Source organism: Loxodonta africana, chromosome 25, assembly GCF_030014295.1.
Source record: "Loxodonta africana isolate mLoxAfr1 chromosome 25, mLoxAfr1.hap2, whole genome shotgun sequence".
NCBI lineage: Eukaryota > Metazoa > Chordata > Mammalia > Proboscidea > Elephantidae > Loxodonta > Loxodonta africana.
Window position 1 is genome coordinate 36621393 of NC_087366.1, and position 19568 is coordinate 36640960.

Genomic DNA, 19568 nt, shown 5'->3' on the forward strand with positions numbered 1-19568 from the left:
TACATGTAACATTTTTCTACTCCTTCAGCCACAAACAAATGATACACAATCAAATCATGCTCAGTAAAGAATTCTTTGGGGATAGATGCTAAATGTACGATGAATTTCTTAAGGAACTCCTACATCATACCTTGTTAACTAAAATAAACATCATTTTCACCCCGATAAACATATTCAGTAATTTATAAAGAATCCAGAAGTCAGTGTAATAATTATATTCTTTACACCTGCCTCTGCTGATTAAGTTTCAGTACTAGAATGGAAATGCTTGACCTTGACAGCTTACCGTGTAAACAGGTGATGGGATTAGTATTTCTAAAAATTACCTCTTTCTGGATACAGAGTATTAATTTTAGATTCCATTAAGAGTTCATTCACTTTACTAAACTATTCTCAGAGAAAGTTTTACTCATTCTGATTCACCATGGCATAAGCTCAATAATTAAAATGAGAGAATACAATCAACCATTGTATCTCTAAAGTACATGGATATGTTAATTGACTTGTTGAAGATGAACCCTCTTAGTAAACATCATTTAAATTGTAAAATCTTGAAGACAAAAACATCTCAGTGTAATAAAAATCACTTTAAATATCCTCTCAGTTATACCAAATAATCGACGATCAATTTGGTATATATTTACTGATACTTCGTTTAACAGCAGCCACCAAAAAAAAAAAAATCTATTAGGATCTCAAAGCCTAAAAAGTATCCCAACTGGCAAAGTAGACGCCAACTCCTCCCACTGTGTTGTTTTGGGAATAAAGAAACTCCACCACTCTGTCACAGGTATCTTAAACTAATCCCATCCCAGTCCCCCCACTGCTGCTCTGAAATCCCTGGCAACTCCTAGCTAAGCCACCCAAGGCTTGGCCCCACTCTGATGCAGTGGTCTGCCTCAGCCTGGCTTTCATGGCCCTCTGAGCACAGCCGCCCGGGGCCCCGAGGGATGCCATATTCACCGCCTGGAAGTCATATGGGCTCAGCAGAACCTCGGGGAGCTGGCCGAATAACCCTTTTCTGCACTGAAGTGCAGCCAAGCCGGCTGATAGCAAAGGTCAGGCAGTGGAGGTGGCAGGAGTCTCCTGGAAGAGCAGCAGGAGGTCAGTGTGGGACACCTGAAAAAAAATTCTTTACATATTTTCTGCTTCTCACTTTGTGTCTACAAAAGAGAGATAAAATGTGCAGCTCTCAGGAGAAATACAGTATATATATCTCTGTAGGTTGACAATCAGAGTCATAGCTAAATTAAGGCTTTAGCTGGAGCATACTTAACAAAAATACTTGTAGCTGCTCTCAGGGCATATAGTTTGGGGTACTAAACAAAGATATAAATGTAGTTAGACGGAAATTGTTGGAATTATAGTTCTAAAAGTATCTGAGTTATTTTCTTCTAGGCTGATGTTGCCCTGAAGAATTACCAATTTCATTGTCATAAAAAGGATTTATAACTGAAGCATTTTACAATGTGATACATATAATGGCAAATGGAAAGGACTGTACAACACAAAGATAACATAAAGATGTTGATGTTTATATTACACTGGCTCAGTATTGTAAAAAAGGAATGTCTGTTCATCAGCAGTCAATACTACTGCTGAATATTGCCAAACTGCTTAATCTTAGAATTAATACTGAGGGTCAGAAGACTCTGTGACTTTTTTTTTGAAGGAAAAGATCACATCAAAATATTGAACTACACCGTATCCTGAACACCCTTTTTTAACAGGAAAAAATACATGTATCAGCTTTTATTTTTATATTTAAAAAATTAGAGGTTTCACACTTACTGCCTTTTCCCTTCTTTTTGTTGTTCACCACTGTTGCTTTATGGCTTCTTTTCTGCTTTTTTGATGCGCTTCCTCCACCTTGAACATCTTTCACTCTTTTCTGACCTGTACAGGCTATGATGGGAAAAAAATTATTAAGCAACACAAAATATAAATCAAACCTTCCCTAGGTTTAAATTAATACCACATTTTATAAGCATGGAATAATTTCAAAACTACACATTATAAGACTCATAGATTATCACAGAAATTAACTATAAATATTTTATATTATCATTAATAAAGCTGAATGATTATATGTACAAAAATAGGGCTTTTTAAAAAATCAAATAAAGTATGCATATACTTCTTTACAAAATCAGATATAAACTGAAAATAGTTCTCAGTAAAGTACTGGGAGTATATGAGTCTAGTAATTAAAAAACAGGTACATGCTGAAAATAAAAACTGAAATTTGTTAAGATTCAATAAAATCAAAATATTAAGATTTAATTACAGATTAAAATATTAATGATATATATTATAATGATATTAATATAATTTTATGATGATATTATTGGGATAAATTTTAGCAGTAATTCACACATGGTTATTTTACCAATTTATTTATTTCAATAATCACTTAGCTCCCAGGGCACTGGTCAACACGTACACACCATGTACAAATCCAGCACAGCTGTTCATCTTCGTGGTAAGAAATTTTCTCAAAACATTACAGATGTCTCTCTTTTCTTCAAGGACTAGCCCAAGTCCTACATCTTCACTAAGACCTTCTCTGATGCCACAGTCTTTGTTAATTAATCACTGCTCTGAACTATAACATTTACCTACACTGTTCATTTGGTTCTTACCATCTGCTTTGCTTCTATATTTTTCTAATTACATGTATTATCTCCCAGATTATAGAGTAAGCTCTTTTTTCAGAGACTAGTAGAGTCCTATCTCTAGTTGGTTCCAATGCCAAATGCTATGATGATATGATATAAACTTTAATAAAATTATGCCATGTTTGCTACAAAAAAAAAGTTTTTTGATCCTGTTAAGAATGCTGAAATTGACCTTAAGTATGTAAGATGTGACTTCCCTTGTCAAAAATGGGATAGGCTATCGATTGTTTGCAACTTCCTAGACAGTTGGTTTTTTCTTTTCTTTTTAAATGAGTCACATCTTATTTATAACTTTTTCTAATGCTATTGTAATATAACAACTTCAGTGAGACACAAAGAAGGTGATGAAGATATTGACTGTACAGAAGCACAGAATCAAAAAAATAATTGCCAGCCTCCTCTCTAGGATAGTGCCTTTCGTACCTATATGTAAGCTACATCAGAGCGAAAAACAAAGTTTAAATAGTAAATTTTACGTTTTTACCTAATATAATGTCGATTTTCCAATATTAGTAGGAGATAATTTTATTAAAATGAGGTCATGGGGAACAGGTACTTAAGAATTTATTTCTAAAGATATGTAATTCTTAAAAAATACTGTACAAATGCTTTGATTTGATAAAACAAATGGTCTCTCTTACCCTAAATTTGGGACTGGCTCTGAAGTTCCATACTTTTTAACCTAGTCAAGATTAAAATTCAAAAGGGCAGCACTACTTAGTCTATCAAAAGATATGGTATCTCTTTTTATATGTATTTTAATCTTTCTTAAGATATGAGGAGCACGATAAGGATACAACCTCTTAAGAATTATAATTATTAAAACTTTGTTATATCATTGTTGGAAGCCTTTCTAATTTCCTATCATAAAGGAATCCTTAATTTTGGATTACTCTATTCACGCCTGGATATTCATTTCAATGAGATAGTATGGCACACTAATATAGGAGCTGTACATGCGAATGTGGAAAAAAAAAAAGAACAAGCCAATTGCAACTATATTTTTTTACTTTATGATTTATAAAGATAAATGTCTTAAGTCAAGATTTGTGTGAGAAAACTTAGAATTATGATCTAGATCATATCGCTCTAAGCTTAGCTAAAAGAATCTAAATCTTAGCATACTGAAATTTGTTATGTTATATGAAATATAAACCCTAGTGCTCTCTATCTTCCCAGTGAAAGGAATGTGTATTCCAGAGCCAAGTGTCAGCCCTGCATATATTGACTTAAAGGTACTTGAACCAAGTGGTTTATAAGACAAATGATGACAGAAGTATAGCTATGGCACCATCAAAAGGCACTAATACTTTTGGAAAGTACTAATTTGAATTTCCACTTTTAACAACTACACGGAAAATCAAAAAAGTATTACTGTAGGTTATTAACATATACATTTGGTCCTTCAATTTGGAAGCTATGCATCTAAGAAAGCATCAAATTCCTTTACAAACTCACACAAGTTAGTCAGGCTTGAAAATCAGTTTGACACGGTTGTCTGAGGAAAGCAGTGCCTGGACAGTTGGTTGCTCCAAACCCCTACATACAGTATTTGGTTAAGGGTGGAGGGGTCTGTCAATAAATCAAAATGTTTGTGAGAAACTGCACATTACAATTGCAAAAACAACGTTACAGAAATATATTTAACTGCTCATGCCATATAGTCAACCAGTGTATAATGAATTTCCAAATAGGTTTGGATTTGGGCTTGGGTGCAATTTCTAGGATGTGTTCTGGTACACTATGAAATGTCATGGATGGCTCAAGCAAAGAACATTAAAGCTTTTTCAAGCTTTTAAATGCATTCTACTACTCAAGTTACCTTTTAATCTCCATTTTTACCATGTTCACACAAGTACTTCACTTAAACGTCTCATGTTGTAACAAGAGATACTGCGAAACCATTACACATTTAAGAGGGGATATCCTAAAATAACTCAACATATACTTTCTCCTTCTCACCTTTTTCAGGATGTTCTGGTTCTGGCTGATTACTACTGCTGGAGCTCACACTCGCATCAAAGCCTGTTGGTGAGCTATTCCCTTCAGACTGGAGGTCTTGGAGCTCCCCTGCAACACTATCCACCTCAATTGTGCTATCAGTTTCACTCTTGATACTTCGAACTTCTTCTTGGTTTGGAGCCAATGTTTCTGATACTGTTACAGAAGATTGCTGCCGACTGGCTTCCGTTACAGTGACTGATGAAGGTGATTCTGGTGTAGTAGGAGGGGTGTTGAGCACTGAATTACTGCCACTACTTGGAAATTCTGCTTTTTTGTCACTGACTTCCACTGTTTTATCCTCAGCAGGTTTACTATCGACACTGACTGGTAGTGGTTTTTCTAGCTCTGCACTGGGTGAACGACTCTCCTCTTCTGCTACTGTCTGCAGCGGCTCCTCTGCTGCTGCCTCCTCAGGAGAAGGATGGGGTGGAGAAGCTGCAGCCTCCGTATCAGAGTCTGAAAAAAGTTCTTTCAGCGTTTTTTTAGGCCACTGTCCCTGAATACTTGACCAGACGTCTTTTCGATCTTTAACTCTGCTGTTCTGAAGTCTTTCATCAGAGTTATTTAAAAGTTTTATCCTTTTTTCTGCCACTTCTGAAAATCCTGAATAGAAACCAGTTGTCCGTAGAGATTTTCTTTTTTCCTCCAAACCATTATATTTCTTAGTTGGTGTCATCTTTGCTTTTGATTTTTCTTCTTCATCTTCATCTGAAGAGCTGTTGCTACTGTTTTCTATGCAAAGTGATTCTTTGTTCTTGACCTTCTCTTCCTTTTTGCCAGGTGATCCAGTTTTTAAACATTCCTCTGTATTGCAATGCCTTCTTTTACCACGTTTTACCTGTGGTTTTGAAGATTTCTCTGTTGTGTCCTTCTTGACATCCTTTCTCTTTTTTGCAATTTCATCCTCTTCTTCATCATCAGTATCTTCCGATAATCCTTCTACATCTTTTCTTAATCTTTCTGGAGATTTTGATACTGGTTTGGATATTACCAAATCTGCATGGACTTTGTTTTCTTCTAGCAAAGATGAACTGTTCTGTTCCTCTTTTGAAATAAGATCATTTCTGCTGTGGGCCAAATGATCAGTCTTAGATTCTTCTTTGCCATTACTGTCCAAGTCCTGGGCACTTGTCTCATCTTCCTGCTCACTGTCCTCAGCAGAACTTTCAGAAGCTAGAAAAAAAGAAAAAAATAGATAATTATAAGAACACTAGCAATGTCTCCTATGTTCATAGTCACCTTAGGCGCTAGGTTTTATCTGTATTTTATAGGTAAAGAAACTGAGGTTCAGAGAGGTTAAGATACTCACCCAATGATGGAAATGTTCTATATCATGACTGTCGTGGTGATTAAACTACTGTATACTTTTTGCCAAAAGGCATCCAATTGTAAACATGTAAGTGGTGAATTTTACTATGTGCAAATTATACCTCAGTAAAGCTGATCATTAAAAAAAAAAAAAAAGGAATTTTCCCAAATTTATATGAGTAGGAAGTAGTGAAGTCAGGATGTAATCCTAGGTTATTCTAATTCCACAGTCTGTAGTCTTATAAAATTGTGGCCTTCATTTTCAATGTAATAATGACAATTCAAAGATTTATCAACAATGGATTTTCATGATACTTTAAAAAATGGACACGATTAATTTAAATAACTCATACCTTATATAAAAATATTTACAGAAATTACTCCTTAAATGTTCATTGTAGTAAATCAATTAAGCACAAAAATAATAGCTTTTATTATTATTTTAAGAAAACATTTATTGAGAGATTACTACATGCCAGGTACCTTGATAGGCTTTGCACAGATCATCTCATTCAATCTTCACAATAACCCTATGAAATCTACGTTATCACTAGCCCCGTTTTACGGTTTTGGAGTCTGACATTTCAAGATTAAGGTGCCCATGGTCAAAAAGCTAGTTCAAGTTGAGATCTACATCTAAGTCATTTGACTTGAGAAATCAGAATTTTAATTACGGCACTGCATTGACAAATCCATGTATGTTCTTCAGCTAAGTTTGTAAAATGTAAAAAAAATTGAAACAATTAAAAAGGTTTAAACATTTAATCTTTTCAATGTGTTGTTGCATGACAAAGCAATACATAGTTACAGAAACAATTTTAGACTCATAATGAAAAGCCAACAGTCCCCCCTTCTCCCACTCAGCCTCCAAAATCAACTACTCCAAAGTTTTATAACTATTTCCTCTGATAGTTATTGCCATCTTTGAATAATATACTATTTGTTGATTTATGAAAACTTCAGCCTGCTATGAGCAATGAGGACTTTTCTCTTCCCCCATTCTTTCTATACATAATTAGTTTTAGTCATTGAAATATAGTATTTATAATATATGTAAATATGGTTTACTACAAAAGTAAGTAGAGCACTTGACAAATTTTCCTTTTGTGTATAGCATTTTATTTTTCCAAGAGCTTCCCATTGCCTTTCTTTTCTGCATACAATATCTTCCACATTTTTTTCAATTGCTCCATTAAGCATTCTATCCACTTCCCTCTTTTTCACCAAATCTCTCTATATTGGAGACCTATTTTCTACTCCAGCTGGTTGGCTGCCCTCTGGGTCTGCTCTCTAGGTGTCATCCTGAGAATTTCCTTCAACGTTTTCTCTTGAATTACATGAAATGAATCTCATAATGAATTAAATGGATCTCCTAACTTCTTTCTTGGTTTACTCTCATGCTGTGTTGGAGCATACCATCTAGTTGTTGTTGTTGTTAGGTGCCGTTGAGTCGGTTCCGACTCACAGCAACCCTATGCACAACAGAACGAAACTATCATCTATTATCATCTAGCAGTTTCCTAAAAAAGCACATGGAAGATAAATACTTTTTGTTCTTGATGTCTGAATATATCCCTATTTCAAATTTTATTGTCTGATTGACAGCTTAACTGGTTACAAAATTTCAGACTGAAATTATTTTCCCTCAGAATTTAAAGACACTGCTCCTTCGTAATACTGAAAACACTGTTCTCATTTGGTTTCTCATTCCTTTGTGGCGTTTTTTTTTTTATTCCTGTTAGTTTATAATTTCATCATAATGTACTCTGACATGGCTCTTTCTTCACTACTTTTATCAGGCACCTGGTGGGCACTTTCAACTTAAAGATTTTTGTCTGTCAATTCTGGAAATTTACTTATTTGCGAATTTCCTTCCCTCTGTTTTTATTGTTCCCTCGTTTTGTCTTCACTGTTCCTAGACTGATACTCTATGTCACTTATCTCTTCTCTAAAATTTCTACCGTTGCTCTTTTTATACTTCCTGGAAATTTTTATCAACTTTAAATTCTAAGCCCTCTATTAAGTTTGAATTTCAAATTTTAATTCCAAGTTTTTCCTGTTGTCTGATTATTTTTCATTATATCCTTTTCTTATTTTACGGATGCAATAGGTTCTCTGATATTACTAATAATTAGTGAGATTATTAATAGTTTACTTTTGTTACCTTCTTATCTGTTTCCTCACGGTGGTTTCTTATGTTTGCTTTGGTCTTTATCTTTTATGCTGGAGCTTTTCTTGATTCATATTCAAGGGTGACTTACCAAAACCTGTGTTGGTAGGATTTACTATTGAAAAGTTTTCCGTTAAGGTTTTTGATCAAGGATCCAGTTTACTCTAGGGGGCTTCCTATGCCAGGATATAGAAGATTTTTCTCTGGGGCATTCAATTTCTCCACAGAACTCCAACCCACAACCTACTCTCTATCCTGTTCCCAGCATATCTCATGCAAACGGGATAAACTCCTAGTTGTCTGTGTTCTACACTCACATGTGGAATGAAATTTTCTTGATATATACATATGCATACATATGAGCAATAATTTTTAATTGGAAATATTTGAGATGCCTTGAATTTCAATTGATGAGCAAAAATTAAAACTCGGCAAAGAAAAAATATAAAGAAAAGAATATCTGAAATCCCGATATGGATGTTTCCTGTCAAATTTTTTATAACATGAAAAAAACAAATACCTAAACTAAATAAATAGATATGGATGTGCTAATATGGGAAGAGTTGTAACATTTATTACCAAGTGAAAAAAAAGCAGGGTTCGTATGATCACATTTGTATGAAGACTTTATATACATATATAAAAATACACACACACCCCACGGTATATCTAAAACCTGTTGCTGTCGAGTTGATTCTGACTCATAGGGACCCTATGTAGGACAGAGTAGAACTGCCCCATAGGGTTTCCAAGGAGCACCTGCTAGATTTGAACTGCCGACCTTTTGGTTAGTAGCCGTGACACTTCACCACCACACCACCAGGGTTCCCCTATGGTATAAAGAATGGTATAGTGGTACATAAAAACAATTTCTGAAATAATATAAACCTTTAAGAAGAGGGAAAACCAGGAGAGAACAGCAACAGAATTTGTAAGGCAGAAAGCAAATGGATGAATGAAACAGACCCAAGAAAGCTAAATCTCAAGCCAGCAGTGATGGGAGCGAGAACCAACCCAGTTTGCCATACAATCCTCAATAATAACTGGCTGCACCAAAAGTACCTGTTAAATTGAAAAAAGGGGGAGGGATTGGGCGAATACCTTTGACACGCAGATTCCTAGATTCTTACTCCTATTCCAGGCTGATTGGTGACTACCCCTCTATAAGTTTATTCTCTAACGATGGTAAAACAGAGGGTTTCTGGCTGGGAGATGATAAGAACTGTTGAACGCAGATACAGCTGTGATGCTGAAACCAGGGCGGTTAAGTGAACATATGCTAAGACTCCCCCTTTCCTACACTTCTAAAACCCGTTGCCCATCGAGTCAATTCTGACTCATAGTGACCCTGTAGGACAAAGTAGAACTGCTCCCATAAGGTTTCTGAGCCTATAAATCCTTACAGAAACAGACTGCCACATCTTTCTCCCACAGAGGGGCTGATGGGTTTAAACAGCCAACTTTTTTGGTTAGCAGCCAAGTGCTTAACGACTGTACCAGGGCTCCTTCCTCAACTGCTAAGACTTCCCTTTTTCCAACCTTTTCTTCAACTAGGTCATGGAATAGTAGAAGCCAGTCCTTTACCCTCCCGCCAAGAGATTGGGAGCCTCTTCTCTCTGGAATCTTAAAGATCTGACATGGAGGAACTCCCAGTAAAACTCAAAGTTAACAAACCCTAGCCACATGCCAGAGATTCTAAATCAGTATTCAGTCTTTTGCTCATAATCATGAAAAGGTAGCCAAGAAAAAAAAATCTTAGCAGGGAAGAGATCAAAACAATAAAACAGAAAACAACAAATTGGAGGTAAAATGACCATGCAAAACAAAACTTAAAAAAAATGACAATATTCTTCGAACAATAAGATCGTGTGAGGCTGGCAAAACACTGTACCCATATTATACAAGAACAAAATAGTATAAAAACATGCAGAAAATAAGAGCGCTCGAAAATTAAAAACATAGCAGTCAATAAACATTACAGCATTCAATAAAAGGATTAAAAGACAAAGGTAAGAAAATCTCTAGGAAATTAGAAGACAAAGACAGAAGAATGAAAAATAAACCAAAAAAAGATAAGCACATTAGAATGTATCTCAAAAGATACAATATCTAAATAATGTACGTCAAAAATAAGGGAACAGTAAACATACAGAGGAGGAAATAACAAAATAATTCAAGAAAACTGCCCAGGACAAAAAGACAGGAGTTTCTAGACTAAACGAGCCTACCAAGGATAAAGCGCAATGGATGAAAACAGATCCGCGTAAGGCACACGTCACTGGAATTTTAGGACATCAGAAACAAACAGTCTTGGAAATTCCAGGGAGAGGGAGAAAAGCAAAAATCAAACAGTAAAACAAGTCACATACAAAGAATCAGGAATTTTAAGAACTGTCGACTTCACAGAAGCAACACTGGAAGCAAAAAGACAACCGAACAATCCCAGTAAAATACTAAAGGTAAAACTTGCAACCCAGACAAACTATGATGCAGAATAAAAATATCTGCAGACTTGCAGAGTCACTAAAATTTACCTTCCCTGTAATGCACTTGTTCTTAAGAAGCTACTGGAGGATGTGCCTCTATCAAAATGAGAATAAACCAAGGATGGAGGGAGAGGGTAAAAGATGAGATGCTTTTAGAAAACAAAGGAATTAAAAGAACTATGTTGAAAAGATTCCTAGAATGGGATCGCTCTAGGAAGACAGCTGTGCAGCAGATGTAGAAGGAAACCAGTCCACTCTAGTGCAGTGTTACTCAAAAGAAAGTTGTACTAAGGATTATCAACACTAAGATGCCTGCTGACATTATTCAGTCTTTGAAAGCCCAGGGGAACCTAACTAGATTCTTAGATGTAGCTTGTTCTGACAACGTGCTGCTGATAGAATTGCAACGCTCCCCTGAATGTCCCATGTGCTGTTACCTGGATGGGCCAAGAACATCATTTCTCCTAGCAGAAACATTCTGCTTTGCCCTTTCCTTGAAAGCTAGAGGTAAATCTTAGTAAGTCTAGAATCAGAAAATACAGATCAGCCTACTCCCAACTAAGGATACTCCTGCAAGTCATCCACTACAACTATGCCAGATATCCTAACTGTCATGAGTCCCTGGTGCTTTCCAGAACTCACTTATGACCTTGCCACACTGAATTCCCTAGTGGGGCTTTTCTCAGAGAAACTGAAGCTGAAACCAGAATATCACCTGGAGACTCTATAATAGATAACATTCTCAGGGAGCCTTTGTCTAAGTGGAAATACTGCCCTTTTTTTCCATAGCTAGGTTTATACTTACTACTCAGTTTTTAAAAACTAAACAATATTCTGACTAGGAATATATGCGTAGGTAAAACAATTACAAAGTAAAGTTAAGCAATGATTACGCTAAAGTCAGGATACTTTTAGGGTGAGGAAAGCGGACACAGAATCCTTATAAGTACATTCTCTTTGTTCTACCATGTGGTAGACATACTAATGTTCAGATTATTGTTCTTTATATATATTTTCTATATATTACTTTGTGTGTCTAAGACAACTGAAAAAAATTTTAAATGAGCTTTCAAATATTTATAGCTTTTGTTTATAGAATGAGTTCATATAAATATCCACTTGAAATAAAATAGACGAAAAGCAATTTTCATTACATACAAAAAAAATAAAAATTCTCTTCAAGTTATTTGAAAATATAAAGTATTTTGTGGTGACGTATTCTTTTACTTTGGTTTGATAGATCAGATCCCCCCTTTCCCTGCCCAGTCAGACTTAGTATATCTCCCCCTCCAGTCCTTATTGCTTTTATTATTGGAAATTTACTTCATTCTACCATATATATTACAAAATAGTGCCATCATAAAAGAAATAATAATAGTGACACCAAAATAAGCAAAGTTTGGCATTCTTTACAAGAACTGTCAGTGCTGCAGAGTTTTATAGTTTGATATTGTATAATACAAACTATGCTTTTACACGGCAATAGAAAGGATGGTGCCTAAAAAATACACAGTAACAATGCTGCAGGATATTAAATTTTAGTTAAAATTTAATGTTGCCTTTATATCTATTAATAGCAAAAAGATTTCTAAGCCTCAACCAATGGCCGCTTTTATTTCAAGTAATAGTAGAGAACAAAATTCTGGTTCAATTAAAAAACAATTCTTATAATCTCACTGAATTAGTTATAGAATTTGACTTATAAAAACAAAAATCAAATACTTGCATGCAGCAGGATGTTATGTTTACCTTGAAGTCCATTAAGGATAGAGGTAATTTCTATGGATTTAATATGAGCTGTATCAGAGTTTTTGGCATCAGTAAGATCCAGTTTGGATACCATTTCAGGAGATGGATTTGTCTGAAATGGTGGTTTTGACAAGCGCCGAAGTTTACAGTTTTTGGGAGAGTATTTTTCATCTTTGTCCTTTTCTTTGTCTAATTTATTCTAGGTTAAGAAAAAAGAAAAGAGTATGTCACATTAGCCATAACTTACCATCACCTATTTATTAGTAACAATGTCAATATTCATTTTAACTCAAAGTTATAGAATGTATTATTAAATACTTAACATATAAAGGAAAAATATAAAAAGACTCCACCAAAACAGTCAAAGAAGTTTTTTGAAAGTTATTTAGCAAAATACTACAGGGAGAGCAAAATGTTTTTGTATAGTATTAATGACATGTTTTAATAGTGAGAATCAAATTAGCAATCAGATAGGCTATTAAGACTAGCAAGCCTATATACCGCTAAAAATTGGTGTTACAAAGTTTTCAAAATTACATCACAATAGGTTTAAATTAAGTATTTATTTTTAAAAAAGAAACTCTTAGTTTTAAAACTTGTAAAAGCTGGGCTGGGAAAGACAAAACTCTAAATACTTTCATTCAGTTGTCAGCTGAGAGAAACTCTAAATAAATGATATGTTGTAAAGTCAAGTCAGGGGCGACCTTCCTCCCTCATAAATAAATGCTTCAGGAAAAAAATGAATTTTCTCAAATCTTCTGCTTTCAAGTAGATAAGCAGAGATTAGCTAATATTTCTTGGAAACCATTTTTTAAATTTGCTTTAAAATAATTTATAGAAAAAATACTTCAGGCAGGATCTCAGGGCATGAAGTAACAGCAAACAATTCTGAAGTCCTGTTACACAGTCAGACTAGAAAATATGAGTGACTATTTTCACAATTCTCTAAGGTGGTACATAGCTAATACCACTGTGGATGAACAGGAGAGAACATATATATAATGAATCTTTTAAGGTAGCTGTTCTGAAAGTGTGGTCCCTGTCCTAGCAACATCAAAACCTTCAGGTGACTTGTTAGATATGCAAATTCCTGGATCCAACCTCAAACCAGCTGTTTCAGAAAGTCTGGAGATGGGACCCAGGAATCTGAGTTTTAAGGGTGATCCTGACACACACTCAACTGTGAGGTTGGCTGCCTTGAGGCATCTGGGCTTAATTCTTTCACATGAAGGCAAAATAGTCTATTCCAGTCCAAATATGGCTTTCAAAGGCCTGTTGTTACAGGACAACCTCTAAAAAAGTGGTCCTCAAGGTAAGTTGAGATTGAGTGAGGGAAGAGGTGTGCAATATCAGAAAATTACTTAGAAAGCTTTTTCAAAATTTGCATGCCCATTCCCTTATGATTAGGAATTTGAATACGCCTGGGGAAGGGCCAGGAACTGAACAGACATAAGTATTTAGAAAAAACTTCCTAAGAGATATTCTAATATTGCTTCCCCCGCCCCATCCTTGGCTGCAACAATTCTAAGGATAACAACAATTGTAGGACAGCTCAGGACCGGGCAGCATTTCCTTCTGTTCTTCTGTTGTACATAGGGTCGCTGTGAGTTGGAACCAACACAATGGCACCTAACAACAATCCCTGTCTTCTCCTCTGCCTCAGAAGTACTGCTCTAAACTTTGCTTTGTGTAAGAAAATTAGCTTTCCTAGTGTTGCAAAATGCTCTTCGAATAAATAACTAAAGAACAATGCTAAATACAGCTTGATTCATACATTCCAGTAAAGACAAGTAGTGAAGATTAAAAGAAGTTTAAGAAGGCCTGAGATGTAGCTACTGGGTTGCTATACTGAAAATTAAAAAACCTGGGTTCAGTTTTACAGTGAGATAAGAAAAACCACATTAGGAGAAAGCTTTCACTACCTCAGGCCACTAGGCTATCATTTATTAGCAGTAAAGTAAATATAGCTCCTTACTTTGAATATGAAGATTAAATTTTAGAACTATTAAGTACTTCGGAAACCCTGGTGACATAGTGGTTAAGTGCTATGGCTGCTAACCAAAAGGTTGGCAGTTCAAATCCACCAGGTGCTCCTTGGAAACTCTATGGGGCAATTCTACTCTGCCCCATAGGGTCACTGTGAGTCAGAATCAACTCGACAGCAGTAGGTTATTAAGTACTTCAACTACATGTACTATTCAAACTATTAAAAACCACTTAAGATAAAAAATACTTAAAAACCTAGTTAATAGTGTACTTCCTTGTCAAATATTTTAAAAGGTTTAGTCTTAGAATGAAGAGTAATTCTATCATACATAAAAGTAACATTAATTTTCCACATGAACTCATTAATATATCCCCATGACATCTAGAAGGGAGTGTGGCTAATAGATCATCTGAACATACTCTATACCACTCCCTGAAGTCAGAAAAAAATGAAAAGAAAAACAAGAGCTGTCAGTAGGCTCTTATCTGCCTTCAGGCACCTCGTTTTCTACCTCTGAATAGCGTACAGCTATTATAGTAACCCATGTCTCCTACAGCTCATAGTTGGGAACCAGAGGGGCAGGAAGAGATGAAATGGCTAAGTGAAATCTGGCTGGGTGGCTTTACGATGTTGAGACTGATAAAACCTCAGATACCATTTAGGACTGTCTCCAAAATGTCTTTTCACAACCTGACGAAATTATTTGTACCAGAACTCAGCACTTGATAAATTCATCATTTCAGGACAGTGCTTCTAACTCTAAGGCTAAGGCACACATTTAACCGCATCGTTTCAAAAGAAAAGTTCTTTAGTTAAGAGCTACGGTGTGTAGCAAAATAAGTACTTACCTTTATTTTCTTCCGGTGTTTTATTTTTGGCACATTTTTATCAGCAGGTCTTACTATTTTATCTGCTTTAATCCATTCATCATATCTAAAATTAAAGGAAATTAATATAAATATGCAAGCAAAACACATACTAAAGAAGTAAATATTACACATTAAAGAGAAATTCATATATAAAATCTTAATATTTTAGAACTGGAAAGGACCTTAGCGATCATTTAGTTCAACTTCCTTGTATGATGAATAGTTACCAAAGCCCAAACAGAGGTGAAGTGATTTGCCCAAGGGCATGGTGTTAGCTACTGGTTAAACCAGAACTAGAAAGCAAGACCACTTTGACTCCTATACTAGCGCTCCTTACTCTGCTCTAAGAAAAAGATAAATCAAATCTGTACAATAAATTTTAGGAGAAACTACAATATTTTCTATACTTCCAAAATTTTTGTTTTGTTTTTAAGCAGCCTTTAGGTAATTCTTCTCTAGACACATCAGAAAGCTAAGGTAATATGCTAGTTTTATGTAATAGAAAAGCATCATATTCTTATAATTTATGGACAATGCAAGAACAGAAATAATGCCTACTCAAATACTAGAAATCATTACTCTAAAAAGCTTTTCAGTATTAAAAATAAAATAAAAAAAAAGGTCAACTCCAACTCATGACAACCCCATGTGTTACACAGTAGTACATAGGGTTTTCGTGGCTATAATCTTTATGGAAGCAGTCGCCAGGCCTTTCTTCCACAGTGCTGCTGGGTAGGTTTGAATCGCCAACCTTTAGTAGTTGAGTGCAAACGGTTTGTGCCATCCAGGGACCTTCTCAGTATAATGAGGTGCTTTCTACACTGAGAGTAGACACAGCTGTGATGCCCTCTCCACTCAATGCTAATAGTCTACATAATTTTACAGGATGCGAGTTACTACTGACTGCAATAAAGCTATCTGTGTAAAACAAAGAAGAAACAACAGTTTATCTTTATAAACACTCAGCTAGAAAGAATAAGCATGTTAAAAAGAATTAACAGCGTGTTCAATAGTTATATACACTTACTGGAGAAAACAAAAAACTCTGACATTTTAAACTTTAAAACATGAATATCTGAAAATAAGCTTTTAAACTAAAATGTCCACATCACTAGAGGTACTAAGTGAAATAATCAGAGATCCCAAATCAGGGGGAAACTGACCTAGGTCATTATCTGACCAATAAATTATACTGCTGCTCTACAGTAGGCCTGGAAAGTATCCGTAGCAGCTCCCTAGCAAAGTTATACTGCTGGTACAAACTACTGCCTGCAACAAAACTAAAGACTCAAACTTAACACACAGAATTGTGCTTGTGGTTATCTGATGGAAGTTGTTGAGGGAATCAGAGAGAATAGGGGAAGAAAGGATGTGAGCTTTAGGAAGGTCTTAACATAATCCATGCTTCCTAGTTATGTGGCCCTGGTCAAGCCATTCTTATCAGGCTTAGTTTATTTCTGTATAAAGTGAAACTGACTATATATGGCTTCTTGAGGATCAAATATATAAGTACTTTGAAAAACTTTAAAGCAAGTATTATTATTCTACCAAACACATTTATTTTGGTGTTTATACTGGCACAGCAGCACCCACCTATATTTTTACTACATTTAACTTTCTCATTAATGCCAAAAACTGCATTAGGCTTAAGAAAGCAACTCAGTTCCTCCTCAAACTGGGGTGGTGGTGGAAAACAAACAGAAAATATCTCTGCTGTCTGCAAAGTTTAATGTAAATTCCTAGAAGATTCTCTATTTAGTATGATTATGGAAGGAAGTCAATGATATCAACTTTGTTTAAAACAAAATAGGCCCATGAAACAAACAATAACACATGTGAGGAATATGCTTCTTAGTTCAATTAAATATATGAGACCAATTGGGCAACTCCTGCCCAAAAGCAAGATGAGAAGGCAGGAAGGGACAGGAAAACTGGACAAATGGACACAGGGAATTTGGGGTGGAAAGGGAGAGAGTGCTGTCACACTGAGGAGATTACAACCAAAGTCACAAAACAATTTATGTATGAATTTTTGAATGAGAAACTAATTTGTGCTGTAAATTTTCACCTAAAGCACAACAAAATAATTTTAAAAAGAACAAAGTTTCTTGTTTTGTCTTTTCCCTTGTAAGATTAGCTGAGCTAGTCCATGATGGTTATACGTAACATCAGTGTAAGCTAGACAAAGACATTTTTACTAACAACAAGAATAAAACCCATTTGAGTGATGTTTTAGACATGAATTATAATTTTGAATTAAGATAAAATACTTGCTTACAATTTAAGACTGCAACCATCACCTTGTACGTCTGTACATTTTACACGAAGAACCATACATGTCAAACAACCAGAACACACTGTCCCCGTGCTTAAAATAGTTCACTGACAGAGGAAGATTTATGAGTATGAGCAGAGTGATGCTTGTTGCTTAAATTCTTTTAGGAACAAGGTAGGAGGAATATACACATAAATGATAAAATAATGGATGCTCCATGGTAATCTTTTTCTCCTCCAACAAATTATAAAGTAAAGATGGTGTGAGAGGACTGGTTAGTAGAGGGAGGTAAGCAGTCAAATTTGTTATGTGAAGCGAGTGTTGGACAAGACAAGACAAATAAAAGGCAAATTGTTAGATCAAACAAATTACAAATACTGCTAAAATATTTGAGCAGTAGTAATATAAACACTACATTCTGGATAGTCTTTCTATTTTGGATATCAATTTTTTTTTAATTCTTATTGAATATTCTGTATGGCTTTATGAAATTCCTTGGAATACTCCTTGGGATGTTTCCTGTTGGGAGTAATTACATGGTAATTTATGATTCTATAAAAATAAGCTAGTATTATGATTCTTTATTATTTGCATTCCTTCTACTTTCTCTGTGCCTTTTTGTTGTTGTTACTCAGGCATTCCCTTGTTCCAACATCATCCTTTAATTTTTTTCTTTTCTTAGGCATATTTATACTACTTCTATAAAATGTAAAAATACAGTATTGCTATTGTTATTATGATTATTAGCCTTTAGAACTAGAACATGTCTTAAAAATCTGCTAGTGAACGGATCTCACAGATTAAGAAACTCAAACCATCAGAGTGAATTGATCTTGCAAGTAATAACTCGCCAAAAAGCAGTATGTGCGGAGTCAGAGGCGAATGGGAACAGGACTACTATTATAACAGTGCAGTGCCAGAATAATGACAGCCAGGACCAACTCCGAGTACGCACAGGGAAGAGTAACAGGCCAGGACTGAAAAAGCCTCATTAAAAATGCACAGTATAATCTTGTGATGAGGGAGTAAGGTGAAAACAATGCGTGAAAATTTTGGATGAGGGAACTTTTACAAATTACAAATGCCCTCACTAAATGGAAATTGAGAACCAATGAAATAAACATATCGGAAGACAAATGTTTCAAAACCTAATGAGGCTTTAAATAGCACTTTAGATGCCTGATCAATCTTACAAAGAAAAAAATTAGAAAACTGGCAGCTATAAGTGATCACTATATTAAAAATAGGAAATGTTCTGTCCCTTTATGTAACTACTACTATCAGTGTTCTATTTTCTTTTCAGAATACTTTTGCAGAAAGGAGAGAAACACAAATTCATGTGGAAAAAAAATAGTGCCAAAAAAATCATTTCCAACAGATATTAAAACTATTTAAGAAAGAACTGTATCAATTTAGTTTTGATCTTACTAGTGCCAACTAGAGCCCTGGTGGTACAGTGGTTTAGAGCTTAGCTGCTAACCAAAAGGTCAGTAGTGGGAAACCCTATGGAGAAGTTGTACTCTGTCCTATAGGGTCGCTATGAGTCAGGACTGACTCCATGGCAACGAGCTTGGTTTTCTGAGTGCCAATTAATTTAAATAAAGGAGGCAATAGGTTTAAGATCTCAGATTTCCTACCAAGTACTAAGAATAAAGATTTGAGTAAAGGGAATTCAGTTCAGAAGTGCAGGAAAAAGCTGTAATTGATCTTGTTTGTTCTGTATAACAGTTGGAATCCACCAGCTGCTCCTTGGAAATCCTATGGGGCAGTTCTACTCTGTCCTATAGGGTCACTATGAGTCGGAACCGACTTGACGGCAATGGGTTTCTTTTTTTTATTCTGCATAAAGTTAGACTTTTTATACAATACACATTTAATGTGTAGTGAAAAGTGACAACACATTTACTTTAAGCAAAATAAATAGGAAAACAGTCAATGCAGATAAAAAACAGTAAGAAAAATTTAGCCTCAAGTTCAAATATCATGAATACCATAAAAATTTAAATTACTGTGAAGGAAGTGGCAAAGAGCAGAAAATTGCA

The 19568-nt window shown here is 35.2% G+C and overlaps 1 protein-coding gene across 7 annotated transcripts in view; it reads right to left on the reverse strand.

Annotated features, from left to right (window-relative positions):
- The window catches only part of ARID4B (AT-rich interaction domain 4B), a 192024-nt gene that overhangs the window by 11843 nt on the left and 160613 nt on the right, over positions 1 to 19568 (reverse strand). For 5 of the 7 annotated variants that reach the window (XM_064276689.1, XM_064276688.1, XM_064276687.1 and 2 more), the window contains 4 exons: positions 15231 to 15315; positions 12396 to 12594; positions 4641 to 5855; positions 1792 to 1905 (listed from right to left, as the gene is read on the reverse strand). In XM_064276689.1, coding sequence (XP_064132759.1) covers positions 1792 to 1905; positions 4641 to 5855; positions 12396 to 12594; positions 15231 to 15315 — 1613 coding nt within the window. Of the gene's footprint in view, positions 1 to 963; positions 1120 to 1791; positions 1906 to 4136; positions 4251 to 4640; positions 5856 to 12395; positions 12595 to 15230; positions 15316 to 19568 lie in introns of those variants that run through there. The other 2 variants (XR_002786002.2, XM_064276690.1) reach the window with 2 other exon arrangements.